Consider the following 15,266-nt stretch of genomic DNA (forward strand, 5'->3'; position numbering starts at 1 on the left):
GCCCAGACAGTCCTCCCTCTCCCGTTTGAATCTGCGTCCCCAGCGACTCGCCCGGATCTGGAGCTCAAAGTCTGCGACTCCCTCCCGATTGTTTACAATCGCGCCCTCCGCGCCGCCAGCCCCGCTCCGTGCACTCGGTACCTGAGAATTTCACTTCAGCACTGCGGCCCCTCTGAGTCTGGATATAATATTCTCTTTACTCCTAGTTGTAGAATTTCCACTCAGCCAGCCCGCCTGTGTTTCTGGATTTTGTGGGTCCCTGGTTCAAGCTTAATTTGAATTGGTTGTTCAAGGTGGCAATCTCCGGCGTTAACCTATGCCGCCATCTTCGGTTCTCCTTAGGTGAGGATTTCAAAAACATATATTTTTATTGATTTCGGAGAGGAAAGAGAGAGAGAAACATCGATGAGAGAGAATCATTGATTGGCTGCCTCCTGCATGCCCCCTACTGGGGATTGAGCCTGCAACCCAGGCATGTGCCCTTGACTGGAATCAAACCCGGGACCCTTCAGTCCGCAGGCCAACGCTCTATCCACCGAGCCAAACCGGCTAGGGCAGTTCATACATTTTAATTGTTCGGTAGTGTTCCACTGTATGAATAAGCCATTTTATTGACATTGAGTTGTTTTTATTTTTTACTATTACAAGACAGTGCTATAATGAAAATTATGCCTATGCACATGTGTTTCTCACTCTAGTAGTAGAATTTCTAGATGAAAGGGGATGCAAACCTTCACTTACTCTAAGATGCTAAATTGCCCTGAAGGTGGCTTTTATGCCCCCAAGCAGTGTTTGGGTTACTGTTTCTCTATCTTTTCCAGGACTTAATGATATTTAGACCTAGTCAAATTTTGCCAGTCTGATGATCACTTTTCTAACATGTTCACAGTTTCTCCTTGGTATTTTTTAAAGATTGCTTTCATGAGAGTGTGTATTATAGATATCAAATACATGTATATGCATAGTTCTGTTCATAATATCTTGGACAGCAAGCGACTTCCTGGCCTTCTTTCTCCTTTTTTTTTTTTTTCCAGAAATTTGATTTTCTCCATAAAGATCTTAAACAGTTGTTAATAGGTTTATATATAGGTATCTTGCTCTAATTTTGTTGCAATAGTGAAAAATACCTTTCTTCAAATTATAGTTTTGTTTCTTACTCTTATGCTAGAATTATTCATTTTTACATATGGCACTTGTGCCTTGCTGAACTTCTGTTAGTACTAGTGATCATTAGATATGTGATATGAGTTTTGATCTTTTCCTGTCTAACTAAGCAGATGTTAGTTATAATTTAAGTTATCAAAAAAATATACACAGCCCTAATCGGTTTGGCTCAGTGGATAGAGCGTCGGCCTGCAGACTGAAGGGTCCCGGGTTTGATTCCGGTCAAGGGCATGTACCTTGGCTGCGGGCACATCCCCAGCAGGAGGTGTGCGAGGAGGCAGCTGATCGATGTTTTTCTCTCATCGATGTTTCTAACTATCCCTCTCCCTTCCTCTCTGTAAAAAATCAATAATATATATTTAAAAAAAAAAATATATATATATATATATACACAAATTATATTGACAAGGATTATAACTTAAAAGTTGAAATCTGTATTTCAACTTTATTTTCAAATATTTATTTTCACGTGATTGTATGTGTCTTCTAGATGATGAATATACAAAGTCTCCCTTGGCACCTACATTCTGTACTCCTGGTTTGAAAATTCCTTCTACAAAGAACGGAACAGCTTTGGTAAATTTTCATAAAATTAAAAGCTCTAATTTTGTTCTAAATGACTCAGATACACGATTACTTCTTGACTCAGTCTGTTTAAAAAGTTAGAATAATACAGACTTTAGTTGTATACTTACCATATACTTCTGGAGGGTAATTTAGCAGCATATATTAAGAGCTTTAAATTTTTTCATACCTTTTAAACATGTCTCAGAATTTATTCTAAAGCTCACTGGGACAGATTTGTTATAGCAAATTATCATTAATGCAAAACATGGAAACAATCTAAATGTCAAATGGTAGAAAAAAGCAAGATACAGTAAGGTATGTCAGTAAGGTCCAGTGTTGCATAACTATCATGTTTTTAAAAAACATATAAGAACATATAAAAACAATGAGTTCAGATATTTAATGATATGGAAAGTGGCATGTATGTATATGTACAGATACACATGCATACAGTTGTCCTCTCTTATCCGTGGTTTTGCTTTCTGTGGTTTCAGTTACCTGTGGTCAACTGCAATCTGAAAATATTAAATGAAAATTTCCAGAATTAAACAAGTCATGAGTTTTCAGTTATTCTCCTTTGAGTAGAGTTATAAAATCTCTCATCCTCCTGCTCCATATGATATATGAATCATTCCTTTGTCTGGCATGTCCACACTGTAGATACTACCCTCCTGTTAGTCACTTAGCGACCATCTCAGTTATCAGATCAACTGTCAAGGTATCACAGTGCTTGTGTTCAAGTCACATAACTTTTATTATAGTATATTGTTAGAATTGCTTTTTTATTATTATTGATCTTTTATTGTAACTGATTTATAAATTAAACTTTATTATAGGTATGTATGTATAGGAATAAACAGTATATGTAGGGTTCAGTACTATCTAGGGTTTTAGACATCCACTGGGGGTGTTGGAACATATCTCCTGTGGATAAGGTGGGACTACTACATTTTAAGGAAAAAGAATGAATATAAACACACCAAAATGTGGTTATTTATGGGTGATTTTTATTGCCCTCCCCTTTTTTCCCCCAAATTTTCCCTAGTGAACAAATTTACTATTATCAAAACCTCATTCTGTTGTAAAGTTGGTATGAATATTTAAGACAACCCATATGGTAGACCAGGCTGTTCAATAAAACTTCCTACAGTGATGGAAATGTACTATATTCTGTGCTGTTCGGTATGGTAGTTATTAGTCACAGCCAGCTACTGAGCACATAAAATGTGGCAAGTGCATCTGTGGAACTAATTTTTAGTTTTTAAATTTTTACTCATTTCATTAAGTTTAAACAACCCCAGATGGTTGTAGCTTCTGTGTTGGACACTGTAGTTGTAGAGAAACAAAATGCTGGGTTTCCGTCAAATATTTCTCCCTCTTGGGGGTGAGGGCCTGTGGTAATTTGCCCATTCCTTCGTGCTGTGACTCTCATCTAGCCCAGTTAGTTGCCTGAGACTGGGGAGGGGTGAATCATCTAAATCTGGGATTCAGTCCATTTTTCATATTAAGCTGTAGCTCAGCCTTTGTTGGTAATGAAGGTGGTACTTTGTCCTCCATATGCCATTTCTTTGTTTTCTTGATTTTATTTAATACTTGATTGGGAAGAGGGGGCGATTTCTGGCCTATTTAAGGACCCCAACAGAACTAACAATTGACAATTTTTCTTTTCCATTATTTTATACCACCATAATTTAATGATTTATTTTTATTCATTAGGTATCCACAGATTATCCATTATCAAAAACAAACAGTTCATCAAATGATTTGGAAATGAAAGACTATACGTTAGTTTTAAACTCAGACAAGTGCTTTGAGAGCTGTGCGGAAGCTTCCTCTTCCCCTGTGATTTCTTCTTATGAGAATCTGCTCAGAACACCTACACCTCCAAAAGTAACTACAATTCCAGAAGACATTCTCCAGGTTATTTTCCAGGCTGTTTTTTTGTTGTTGTTTTTTTCTGATACATCTTTTTCAAAGTTAGATATTCATGTAATCTCTGATGTAAACTGTTACTTATTATTGGGCTATGTGCTGGTTTGGGTATTGAGAAAATCTAAATTCTGGGCTGCTAGGACTTTTCTGACACTACCTGGTTAAGGTTCTTCTGAGTTGAGCAGAAGCTAGTGACATCATCATATTTTTATGCCCTTGGGGCATTTTCTCTTTAACCTCAAGTTCAGAAATGTATTCTTGTAATGTATTCTAATAGTTCAATTGTTCACCTGTGATGGTCATGTTGACCACTATTTCCATGGGAGGTGTTGCTGCCCAAGTAAGGAATGTCATTTATCCTACAGTTCTTCAGAGATGGGTATCATAAATAACTTGAGAAACACTGATTTAGAATTTCTAATTCTTTAGTAAAACATCATTTACTACTAAACTACTGATTTATAGCAACTGCCAAATCTAAATAACCACCAGTCTGGTTCTTCCACTTCCCCCTCTACTCCCCCAAAGGAGTTGTAGTGTTTGGCAATGGTTATTCTGGCAACCTTCCTAGCTTATGGAGAGCTATGAGAAAGATAAAAAACTACTTGGGAAAAAACCTAAATGCCATTGGAACAGACTCATCCTAACATATAAGTAAAGGGTTCATTATTCTCCTCTCTCTGGCTTTTCTGGGGTTTTTTTCTGGGCATCATAATAGAGTGAGAAGGAGCAGTTTTTGTCTATAAGCATTATATAGAGTTCCACTTCCCTTTTTATTTCTATGGTAAAAGAGGGAAATCTTGTATTTAATGTGTCACTTCTTTATGTATGAAAACAATCATAGTTGATATTTCAAATTCTTTTTATAATCTATATAACGTGATCTTTTTTTAGCATTTATTTTGCCTCTTTCCTATATATATTTTTCCTAACATCTTTATAAAGGCTTAATTTGTTCACAGGGACACGTTGCTTGTTTCCATTATCCTTAGTGTACATTTTAGAAGGCTTTAGTAATCAAGCCTCCACACCCAAGTTAAATTTTTAATATTGCCATCATTTCTGTGATGTTAAACGTCTGTCTGTGCTGCTAAAAAATTCTTACTGTTTCAAACAACCCATACCCTCTAATTTTCCTTGGGTTTTCTTGAGTTTTATAACACCTTCCAAATTTATGTTGTTCATATGACTTAATAAAAAGGAATTTGCTTGTTTTTTAGATTTTATCAAAATACAACCCAAACCTAGCTACCACTCCAGTAGCAGTTAAGGCATGCCACCCAGCAAAGCATTCTTTACTAGATGTGAAGGATGGAACATCTGAGATGTTGGCAACAAGAAAACTGGTGAAAGTGAGTATGTTACCATTCCAAAGAAAGTACATGTGTCATTTGAAGAGAACATTTGAAAATTAACACTTGAATGGTAGGAACAAAATTTTAATTGACATTTGGCAGCTTGGGTTAACAGCTTATGTCTTTCTCAATATAGAATTTGTGATCCCTATACCTGACTCACACAATATCAAGTTAGATAATATCATTCAGAATTATTCCCAACTATTTTATATATAAAGTGTAAAAATATATAACCACAATGTTGTATCATTTGTTTTGTTGATTGCTATTAATTATACCTACATGATATTTATTTGATCTTTTTGCAGAAATCCTAGTGGATCCATCCGTCCATTAATAGAAACTGAACAGAATGAGATGAAATCAAAGCTGGACTTACTTTGTTTTCACATTCCCGTTTCTCCCTTTCTAAAAATCAATCCATATCAAAAATGAATTTGGATACTGATATCATAATTTGCTTTTTAAGTTTTGATTTACTTTAACCTAAATCTTGACCTGCAACTCACTTATTGTTTTTAAATATCATTACTATTTCACTGATCTCAAATTTACCCTACCTAATCTAATCATGGATTAAGTAATTACTAGGAAGCAGGATCAATAACTTTTAAATTTTAAGTGTTACTGTTTGCTATTCAAGTAAGGCTATGTCCAGCCCTCGCCGGTTTGGCTCGGGATAGAACATCAGCCTATAGACTGAAGGGTCCGGGGTTCAATTCTGGTCAAGGGCACATAACTCAGTTACATGCTCCATCTCCGTCAGGGCATGTGTGGGAGGCAACCAGTCGATGTTTCTCTCACATCCATATTTCTCTGTCTCTGTCTCTCCCTTCTATGCTAAAGAAAAAAGGCTACCTCCAGTCTTCTTTGAGCTGGGTAGTTCCTGCTGTCTGCAAGAGCAGGCTTCTTAACCCTAACTGCCCTTCTCCTGTCTCCTCCCAGTCTCTTATACCTTTTATTTGGTAACATACTCACATTGCTCTTTTAAAACAGTTTACAAATGACAGCTTAATTTAGAAAAAGGAGAATTTACAGACCAGGACATCTGCACTGTAGTAGGTCTCAAATGAAATCACCGGCTGTCAATTTGGGGGTTTTTTTCCTTCTTTTTTCCTTCCAACTTTTTGCTTAGTGTCCGTTTCATCCTCTCAACTCAGCTGTTTCCCCCACATGGCTGCTGACCTCTCCAAGTTCCACTTCAGTGGCTACCCACCAACCCTAAGGCCTTTCTGGAAGATTCTGGTGATTTCCTGGGCCAGGTGTGCTTCTCTGGAATGTTAACTGTGACCACAGTAACAAGGAGACTGAATGTGTCGAGAGCTATCTAATAGCTTCCCACTGCCCTGTCCATCAGGCCCAAGATCCTTCCCATTTAAGTATAACTGAAAAGTAATCTTATCTAATTAAGTCCATAAAAGTACTTTGGCAAACATTTCAGATGGCCAATGGGAAAATAAGGACCTAGTGTATAATGACAAGGTGCTTCACTGGCTTAGCTTTGGGGAATTTGATGTGGTAGAGTACCCTCTTCTGTGACTGTGCCTTGAAAGTCAAATGTAAAGACTTGCTCTCTTCATTTTGTCAGAAAATAGTCATTAAAACAAAACTTGACTTATTCCGTGTTCTAGGAATTACTGTGTAGTTGTAATTTTTGTTAAATATGTAAAATAAATTATTTTCAAAATACTTAGTTTTAGTTCAAGGTAAAGCTCTAGTCACCTTACAGATGATGATGACTTCCCAAATTTCTATTAACCTTTAACTATTCACCACAACTGCATGGACAGAAATGCATAAGATGAGTGGATTGCTAAGGGAGGGAGGTATCCAGAATACTAAAACTGAATCCTGGACTTCTACATTAGAGGATGAGAAGAGGTAGATCAATCTAGGGAAGGAGATTGAGAAGAGGCCATTAAGTAGGAAGGATTTCAAGGAGAGTGATTGATCCTGTCAGTATTGCTGAGAATCCTATGTAATAGAAGGGTAATATGCAAATTGACCCTAACAGCAGAATGACCAGAACAACTGCTCGACCAGTCACTGAGGCGCACTGACCACCTCTTGGTTCCTTTCTCCGGCTGGCAGGCTCAAATTGCCCAATGGCTAACGGGGAACCGGGGGTTGGTGGCAGGCCAAGGCCTCCGCCCCACCAGTCACCCCACACACACAGAGCAACCCGCGGCGGGGGCAGGGCTGGCGAGTGGGCAGAATGGCTGACCTCTTCTCCCCTCGGCCTGCAGGCTACAATCACCTGATGGGGAACTGGGGTGGGTGGCGGGGCTGGCTGCGGGCAGCCAGGGAAGAGGGCCCTGATTGCAGGCCAGGCCTAGGGACCATACCCACACACAAATTTCGTGTGCTGGCCTCTAGTATATTGTAAGTATAAAAGAGACAAAACTGACTGTTGGACTTGGTAATAAAATAGATGACATTGTCAGAACTGATTAATTTTTGATGGTGTGCTGGGGACTGATAACAGTAAATAAACATGCTAGGCATGGTCCTAAATATTTATTAACCTATTTAATTCTTAGATTAATTCTTTGAAATAGGTATTTTCCAGATGAGGAAATGGTGGCTTTTCTATATCCCATTCATTGTCCACCCTAAATCTTATTGATGGCCTCCAACATCTCTGGTATGTGTCCCCTCTTTATCCTGAATTTGGCCAAAATTAGTACATGAGTGTTCCATGAGTGGTATAAGCACTGACATTCCCTACTTGCATGTCTTTGTTCAGGTTACACCCTGTAATGGGAGTATAAATCCAACCCTTTAGGAGTTGGACAAGCTCAAGTGCTGTCTTCAGTAGCAACTTCTCATAAACTTCTTACCATGTGTTTAAACCTTTCATTATGAGACTAAGACTATGAGGAAGGATCTGTATCTATACCATATTTATGTTTCTCTAGGCCCACAGAACCTGTTACATAATAGACACTCAGTTTATATATATATACACTGAGTGGCCAGATTATTATGACCACCTGATGTTTGTAGGCAAATTAGCTATTTCTCGCTGAAGTTGCTAGAGAGCCAGACCATTATAAATAGGGAAGCAGGTTGTTTACCAGTAGAAGTGATTTTTTTCTGAAGATATGGGTAAACAATGCAATTTAACAGCCTTTGAATGTGGGATGGGTGTGTGTGTGTGGCACACTGAGTGGCCAGATTATTTTGACCACCCCAGCAGTACTTTGTTGGGCCACCTTTTGCCTTCAATACTGCAGCGATTCTTCTTGGCATTGACTCCATGAGATGTTGAAAGGTGATGCAAGGAATCTGACACCATGCCTGATGAATAGCACTGTCCAGTTCTGTGAGATTTAAAGGGCCCAAATCATATCAGGACAACATGCCCCAAACCAGAACACTGCCCCCACCAGCTTGAAGGGTTGTTTGTACTCATGCATGTGGGGTGCATGCTGTTTCCACCAAATTCTCACTCTGCAATCTGCATGATGCAACTGGAAATGTGATTCATAGGACCACATGACTTTTTCCAATGCTTGACTGTCCAATTCTTGGTTTTTTTTCTTGGTAACTGCAGACAGCAAAAGTGTTCAAACAGGCCTTCAGCTTCCATATCCCATATGATGCAGTTTACAGCTAATTTGCCTACAAATGTCAGGTGGTCATAATAATCTGTCCACTCACATTCAAATATATCCCATGTTCAAAGGCTGTTAAATATAATTGTTTACCCATATCTTCAGAAAAAAATCACTTATGTCGTGGTAAACAACCTGCTTCCCTATTTATAATGGTCTGGCCCTCTAGCAACTTCAGTGTGAAATTATAGCTAATTTGCCTACAAACATCAGATGGTCATAATAATCTGGCCACTGTGTGTGTGTGTGTGTGTGTGTGTCCTAGCTAATAAAGATGGGATATGCAAATAGACCGTCACTGCAACAAAGATGGCGGTGCTCACAGCCAATAAGGAGCGAATATGCAAATTGGCATGACAAAGATGGCGGTGGCCGGGCTGGGTTGCTTGCTTCATCCCCATGGCAACAATGCAGGCGTTCCATCCTGCTCTGGCCGCTCTGGGCCTCCGGGCCAGAGCAAAGGCAGTGCTGGCAGCCAGGGGATGGAAGGCCTATTCTTGCACGAATCTTCCTGCATCGGGCCTCTAGTATATATATATATATATATCTATGTGTGTGTGTGTGTATTACATATATATGTATGTATATATTATCCCCCCGGCAAAATACTAGAAAGTGTGAGCGGTAGTCAGAAATACTACAAATTCTGATGGTTTCCAATAATTACTATAGGATTTACAGATTTTAAAAATGCCTTTGGTTTACTTTGTTCATAATTTAAATTGCTCTAATTTCATCAAATCTTACTTAAAATTTTCTTAGGAAATGGTTATGACTGGGCTGGCCAGCCTGGGTAGGGTAGGAAATTCTGAAGGCACATCGAGAGGGCTATGAATGCCTTTTTTTCTTTTTAAATAGGTATTTATTGAACATTCACTCTCAGGCACTCCTAAGCACTATTTCATTGGCTCCTCCCAACAGGAGGTGGGTATGTAATTAATATACCTTTACACAATAAATGTTCATATCACTCCCAGATTTATGGTTATTGCTTATTAAAAAAATTTTAAGGACAAATGTTACTCTTAAAATTCCCTTTTAGGTTTTAGCTTATTCCTCTCAGATTACGGGCAGGGGAGAATCCATGACACTCTTCATAGAATACTAGTAGCTGCCTAGCCCTTGCTGGTTTGGCTCAGTGGATAGAGCTTTGGCCTGTGGACTGAAGGGTCCCAGGTTTGATTCCAGTCAAGGGCACATGCCTGGGTTGCAGGCTCAATATTAAGCCATGGTTGGGGTGCATGTAGGTGGCAAGCAATCAGTGTGTCTCACATTGAAGTTTCTCTCTGACTCTCCCCTCTCCCACTCTAAAAATCAATGGAACAATATCCCCTGGTGAGGATTAAAAAAACACATAAAACATAAACAAATAGCTGCCTGCCCGGCTGGTGTGGCTCAGTGGTTGAGTGTCGACCTATGAACCAGGAGGTCACAGTTCAATTCCCAGTCAGGACACATGCCTGGGTTGTAGGCTCAATCCCCAGTGTCCGACAGAAAGCAGTCAACCAGTGATTTCTCTCTCATCGATGTTTCTCTCTCTATTCCTCTCTGAAAACAATAAAAGTAAAACAGAATAGCTGCCTAGTCGTGATTAATCGTAACAGAATAAACATTCTTCCTTTAGGCTTGATCATGCAGACTCCAAGTAATTACTACAGCTATGACAAAACTACCTATTTCTAAGCAATAAAATACAGTAACACGATTCATATGGTTCCTCAAACTGTGAGCCGTGACCATATCTTTAAGAGTGGTGTTCTGGTTTGTATAAAAACTAAAACAGGCCTAGCCCAGTGGTTGGCAAACTCATTAGTCAACAGAGACAAATATCAACAATACAATGATTGAAATTTCTTTTGAGAGCCAGATTTTTTAAACTTAAACTATATAGGTAGGTACATTGTTATTAACTTAATTAGGGTACTCCTAAGGCTTAGGAAGAGCCACATGTGGCTCGAGAGCCATGGTTTGCCGACCACGCCGTAGCTGGTTTGGCTCAGGGATAGAGTGTCAGCCTGCAGACTTGAGGGTCCCAGGTTCAATTCCGGTCAAGGACATGTACCTTGGTTGCAGGCACATCCCCAGTAGCGAGTGTACAGGAGGCAGCTGATTGATGTTTCTCTCTCAATGTTTCTAACTCTATCCCCCTCCCTTCCTCTCTGTAAAAAATCAATATATATTTTTAAAAAACCCAAACTAAAACAGGTCCACAACTCTAGGTCTCTTAACTGAAATTTACAATGCAGAGGATAACTTCCCTACTGGAGCAGTGTCACTGTAGTGTGAGTGGATGTAAGACTGCAGTGAGTTGGTCAGAGAAACTATGAAAGAACACTATTTTTTGGAAACATAGTTTCAATTCATCTATTATTGGTTACATAGGTTTATTTGCCTCCCTTGTGACCTATTAAAGCAGGTCTTAATTTCATCTGCAGGTTGGAAACTAGTCATTGTAGCTCAATGAAGGTAAATGAGATAATTCACAGTAAGTTCCTTAGCACAGAATCTGGCACAGCTAAGCACTCAAAACTGTAACTATGATAAGCTTAGTTTTAGGGTGTTGCCTTCAGTTTCACAAAGACAGTTTTTTAAAATTTGGGTTTAAGTACTGAGATAGTCTGGGTTCATTGAATTTACTGTTATTGAAAATACCAAGTTCATGTACCCGCTGAGAAAACTGAGATGGTATTATAGACAACTAGAGGGATAGGGTCCTAGGCCTGGCCGGCAATGGGCCTATCTGTGGGGCAACTGGTGAGGCAGTCGGGGCCCCGCCCCCTCATCTGTTCCACCATCCCATCACAGTCCTGCTCTCATTGAGGCCCGTTGGGGCCAGCAGCGCCTCATTGCTGATGCCTGCCATATTCTGCGCCACCCGCTGGTGGCCCGCGCACATCTAATTCATGGTCGGTCAAACTCCTGCCCCTGGAAACAATTTGCAAATTAGCCTTTTATTATATAGGATGGATGTGTTAGAACTCAAAACTCCAAAGGGGCCCAGCTGGTGTGGCTCAGTGGTTGAGTGTTGACCTATGAACTAGGAGGTTGCAGTTTTGATTCCTGGTTGGGACTCGTTCCCCAGTCGGGGGCATGCAGGAGGCAGCCAATCAATAATTCTCTCTCCCTCTCTGAAATCTATCTATATATATAAAGTTGGTTTGGGGTAAACTAATGTATAAGAGGCACTGGAGCCCTAGCTAGTTTGGCATAGTGGATAGAGCATTGGCCTGTGGACTGAAGAGTCCCAGGTTCAATTCTGGTCAAGGGCATGTACCTCTCAATCCTTGGCCCGTCAGGGCATGTGCGGGAAGCAACCAATTGATGTCTCTCTCATGTTTCTCTCTGTCTCTCTCCCCCGCCCTCCACTCTCTGGAAGTCAATGGAAAAATATACTTGGGTGAGGATTAACAAAAAAGAAGACACTGGATCTAGTTCCAGGCTTACCTTTGCTACCTGTTAACTTACTTTGCAGCAGAGAGGCCAATTCCACAGCATGACAAGATTTTAAGACTGACCTTTGCCTAGCCAACGTGGCTCAGTGGTAGAGAGCATCAACACATGAACCAGGAGGTCACAATTCATTTCCCAGTCAGGGCATAACCCCAAGTTATGAGCTTGATCCCCAGTAGGGAGCATGCAGGAGGCAGTCCATCAATGATTCTCTCATCATTGATGTTTCTATCTCTATCCTTTCCTCTCTGAAATCAATAAAAAAACAAAAAGTTAAATAATGGCTGACATTTGTCGAGTGTATCAGCTGATTTCTCAGTTATCAATTATAGTGCTTAGGTTCAAGTAACCCATATTTTACTTAATAATGCCACATTCACATAACTTTATTACAGTACATTACAACTGTCCTATTTATTAGTAGTTATGGTTATTAATCTCATACTCTCCCTAGTTTACCAATTAAACTTTATCACAGGTATGAATGTATAGGAAAAGACAGTATACATAGGGCTCAGTACTCTCTGGTATTTTAGGTATCCACTGGAAATCTTGGAAAGTGTCCCCGACAGAGAAGGGGAGACGACTGTCTTCACTTATAAGCATTTAGCAGGATGTGTGAATATCCCTTACCCAACTTGACCTCATTCCTGGCACTTCTCACTTGGCCTTGATTCCTCTTCCATTTTCAGATTTTCTTCAGGATAAGGGTGGAAGGTTTACCTTAAGTTCTAACCCTGCTTCCTGTCCTCCCCATCTTTAAAACATAAAAAGCCCTCACTGTGGCACCCATTCTCTTCTCTAGCTTTATGAAGAGTTGTATTTTGACTGTGCCATGACTCAGGCAGGCCGATTTCTTCAATCACAAGGTTCTTCAAGTTGCATCAGCTCAAACTTCCAAAATGCCTCTGCTGCCATGCTCAGGCACAGAGATCTTTTTTCTAACTCCACACCCTTGTCTAGGCCACAAACTCATGCTATCTATAACAATAAAAGCATAATATGTCCTTCCGGATGAAACCAGGGCTGCAAGGGAAGCCCAGGTCCCGAGTGCCTGCTGGCGGCCTGAGGGAAGCCAGTGCTGGCATCTGGGGGAGGGCCTACTCTTGCATGAATTTTGTGCATCGGGCCTCTAGTTTAATATAATCCTAGTAGAGACCTGGTGCACGAAAATTCATGCATGGGGGGGGCAGTCCCCTCAGGGGATGTCCTACTGCCACAGTCTGGCCTTCCTCTGTGTGAGGCCCCCATCACCCTGCTGCTGCTGCCACTGCTGGCTGTGGCGGCTGTGAGGCCTGAGCCCCGGGCCTCACAGCCACTGGAGCTCAAGGCTGCCTGAGCCCAGAGCCTCGCAGCCGCTGTGGCTGTCTGGATGGATGTCTGCCCTAATTAGCTTATTACCCTTTTATTAGTATAGATGGCTTTCTTGTTCTGCCCCACTTGACATTAAGCTCACTATCCTCCACTACTCAGCACAAACCCCAAATACTCAAACCCAGTTCCCATACCTCCATTAATTTTCACACTCAGGTTGATTGCACATGTATATTTAACAACAGTTTTACATAGAATGCTAAGAGCACTTCATATTTTATAGAAGGACTTGAAACATGGACTTTCTATTACTATTCATACCATAGCACAGCCAAACCTAACTCCTAAATAAATGCATTACAATTTGTTTAGAGTTTAAAGGCTTAATGGCAATAAAAAGGGGAGGAAAAAGCGTAAATTTGTTTTACATAACTGAATGAAAATAAACTCAAGAAATAGTCAATAAAATTTAATATGGCCTCATGCGCCCTGAAGGAGGTGGTGCCCGATTTGGAGGGGTGATCGCTATGTCCAGATAATCTCCTATCTGAAACTTCTGCGACTGCAGGGTCATGGAATCATCAGTCCCCTTTCTCCCGGACATGGTGCTGCCAATCTCCTTCACCCTGCAGGAAAGAAACCAACTGTTAATGTTTCACAAACCATGCAGCTCCATACATACTACACAGTGAACATGGAACTGGATCTGCTCCATTATCTTAACAGCACAATAAGCCAGATATTAAGATAATACAAATCGATATTCCTTCCACTAATCAGATTCACTAAAGAGTTACCCCCATCAGTTAAAATATATCAAAAGGGAAAAGACATTATAGTAACTAAAAATAAAGTTACCTACCGATAACCAGGTCTTTTAATATCCGTAAAAACAATTGCAAAGTTGAAGTGTGTGCCCTTCTTTCTAGCTTCTGGGTAGACTTCTTTTACTAAACTAGTCAGTTCTTTCAAGGTGGCATCCATCCTGAATTTTTTAAAAAAGACATTATATTTCATTAATCAGCAATAATGTAACAAGGATATAGACATACAAAGAGTTAACTGTGTCTGAATTGCGATTTATGTCAGAAACTGTCATGGTTTTATGCTTCGGTTAATTTTAAAACATCTAATAATACTATTTGTCCCCCAAATATTCCCCTTACCAGCCTCAATATTTGAAATTTTGATGAATTAAAGTCAGGCTGTTATTGCTAACAGAGACTTCAGAATTATATGTGCGATCACCTTATTGGCCTAGTGATTTACCCCTTTAATGGTAACTATTCCAAATTAACCCAAACACTTAAAATAATTGTTTCATTATTTCCAGGACACATACTTTCCCAATTTTAGAATCTCTGGAATTGGAATGCACATTGGAATGAATGTGACAGGAAAGTATTTTCATGATATGCAGTGTTTTTCCTAAGAAGGAATCTTATGGTGAGTTTTACAATAGATGGAGCCCAGAAGCAGACGAAACAGGAAAATTTTGACAAAGCACAGGCTCCTTTCACAATGTATATTCTTGCCCTGCACATATTTATCTGAAACACAGAACTTAATATTGTCTTTTGAGTTAATATGACATCATCTGGAAAAAATCATTTAAAAGATAAGCATCTTGGAAGTAGTAACAAACCAATATAAATTTTTATATTGTGTTCTTTCATGACAACTGGGAAAATGAAATGGATGACCTGGAACTTGGAACATTTGCCTAATAGGGCACTATAAAATGACTCAAGGACACCAGGCACTGATTAAGAATAAGAAATCTAGCCCTAGCTGGTTTGGCTCAGTGATAGAGCGTTGGCCTGCGAACTGAAGGGTCCCAAGTTCAATTCCGGTCAAGGGCACA

The 15,266-nt window shown here is 39.9% G+C and overlaps 2 protein-coding genes across 3 annotated transcripts in view; one reads left to right on the forward strand and one right to left on the reverse strand.

Annotated features, from left to right (window-relative positions):
* The window catches only part of SKA3 (spindle and kinetochore associated complex subunit 3), a 42,897-nt gene extending 27,882 nt beyond the window's left edge, over positions 1-15,015 (forward strand). The window contains exons 6-9 of one of the 2 annotated variants that reach the window (XM_015562408.1): positions 1,655-1,740; positions 3,448-3,651; positions 4,884-5,015; positions 5,330-5,678. In XM_015562408.1, the coding sequence (XP_015417894.1) occupies positions 1,655-1,740; positions 3,448-3,651; positions 4,884-5,015; positions 5,330-5,338 (431 nt within the window). In that variant the 3' untranslated portion in view covers positions 5,339-5,678. Of the gene's footprint in view, positions 1-1,654; positions 1,741-3,447; positions 3,652-4,883; positions 5,016-5,329; positions 5,679-14,735 lie in introns of those variants that run through there. The other variant, XM_015562420.1, reaches the window with a different exon arrangement.
* On the reverse strand, positions 13,856-14,414 carry SAP18 (Sin3A associated protein 18kDa). The gene is made up of 2 exons (XM_006752637.2): positions 14,265-14,414; positions 13,856-14,028 (listed from the first exon to the last, which is right to left on the reverse strand). Exons 1-2 carry the CDS (start codon positions 14,384-14,386, stop codon positions 13,872-13,874), a joined length of 279 nt encoding a protein of 92 aa, XP_006752700.2. The 5' UTR covers positions 14,387-14,414; the 3' UTR covers positions 13,856-13,871.
* Positions 15,016-15,266: the final 251 nt, after the last annotated feature.

This window comes from Myotis davidii, unplaced genomic scaffold, assembly GCF_000327345.1.
Source record: "Myotis davidii unplaced genomic scaffold, ASM32734v1 scaffold2270, whole genome shotgun sequence".
Lineage (NCBI taxonomy): Eukaryota > Metazoa > Chordata > Mammalia > Chiroptera > Vespertilionidae > Myotis > Myotis davidii.

Bases quoted from the DNA above. Each gene is read 5' to 3' on its own strand.
- SAP18 (XM_006752637.2), bottom strand. From the start codon at position 14,386: ATGGATGCCACCTTGAAAGAACTGACTAGTTTAGTAAAAGAAGTCTAC. The intron at 14,029-14,264 runs GTAGGTAACTTT...TCTTTCCTGCAG, and splicing joins ATTAAAAGACCTGGTTATCG to GGTGAAGGAGATTGGCAGCA.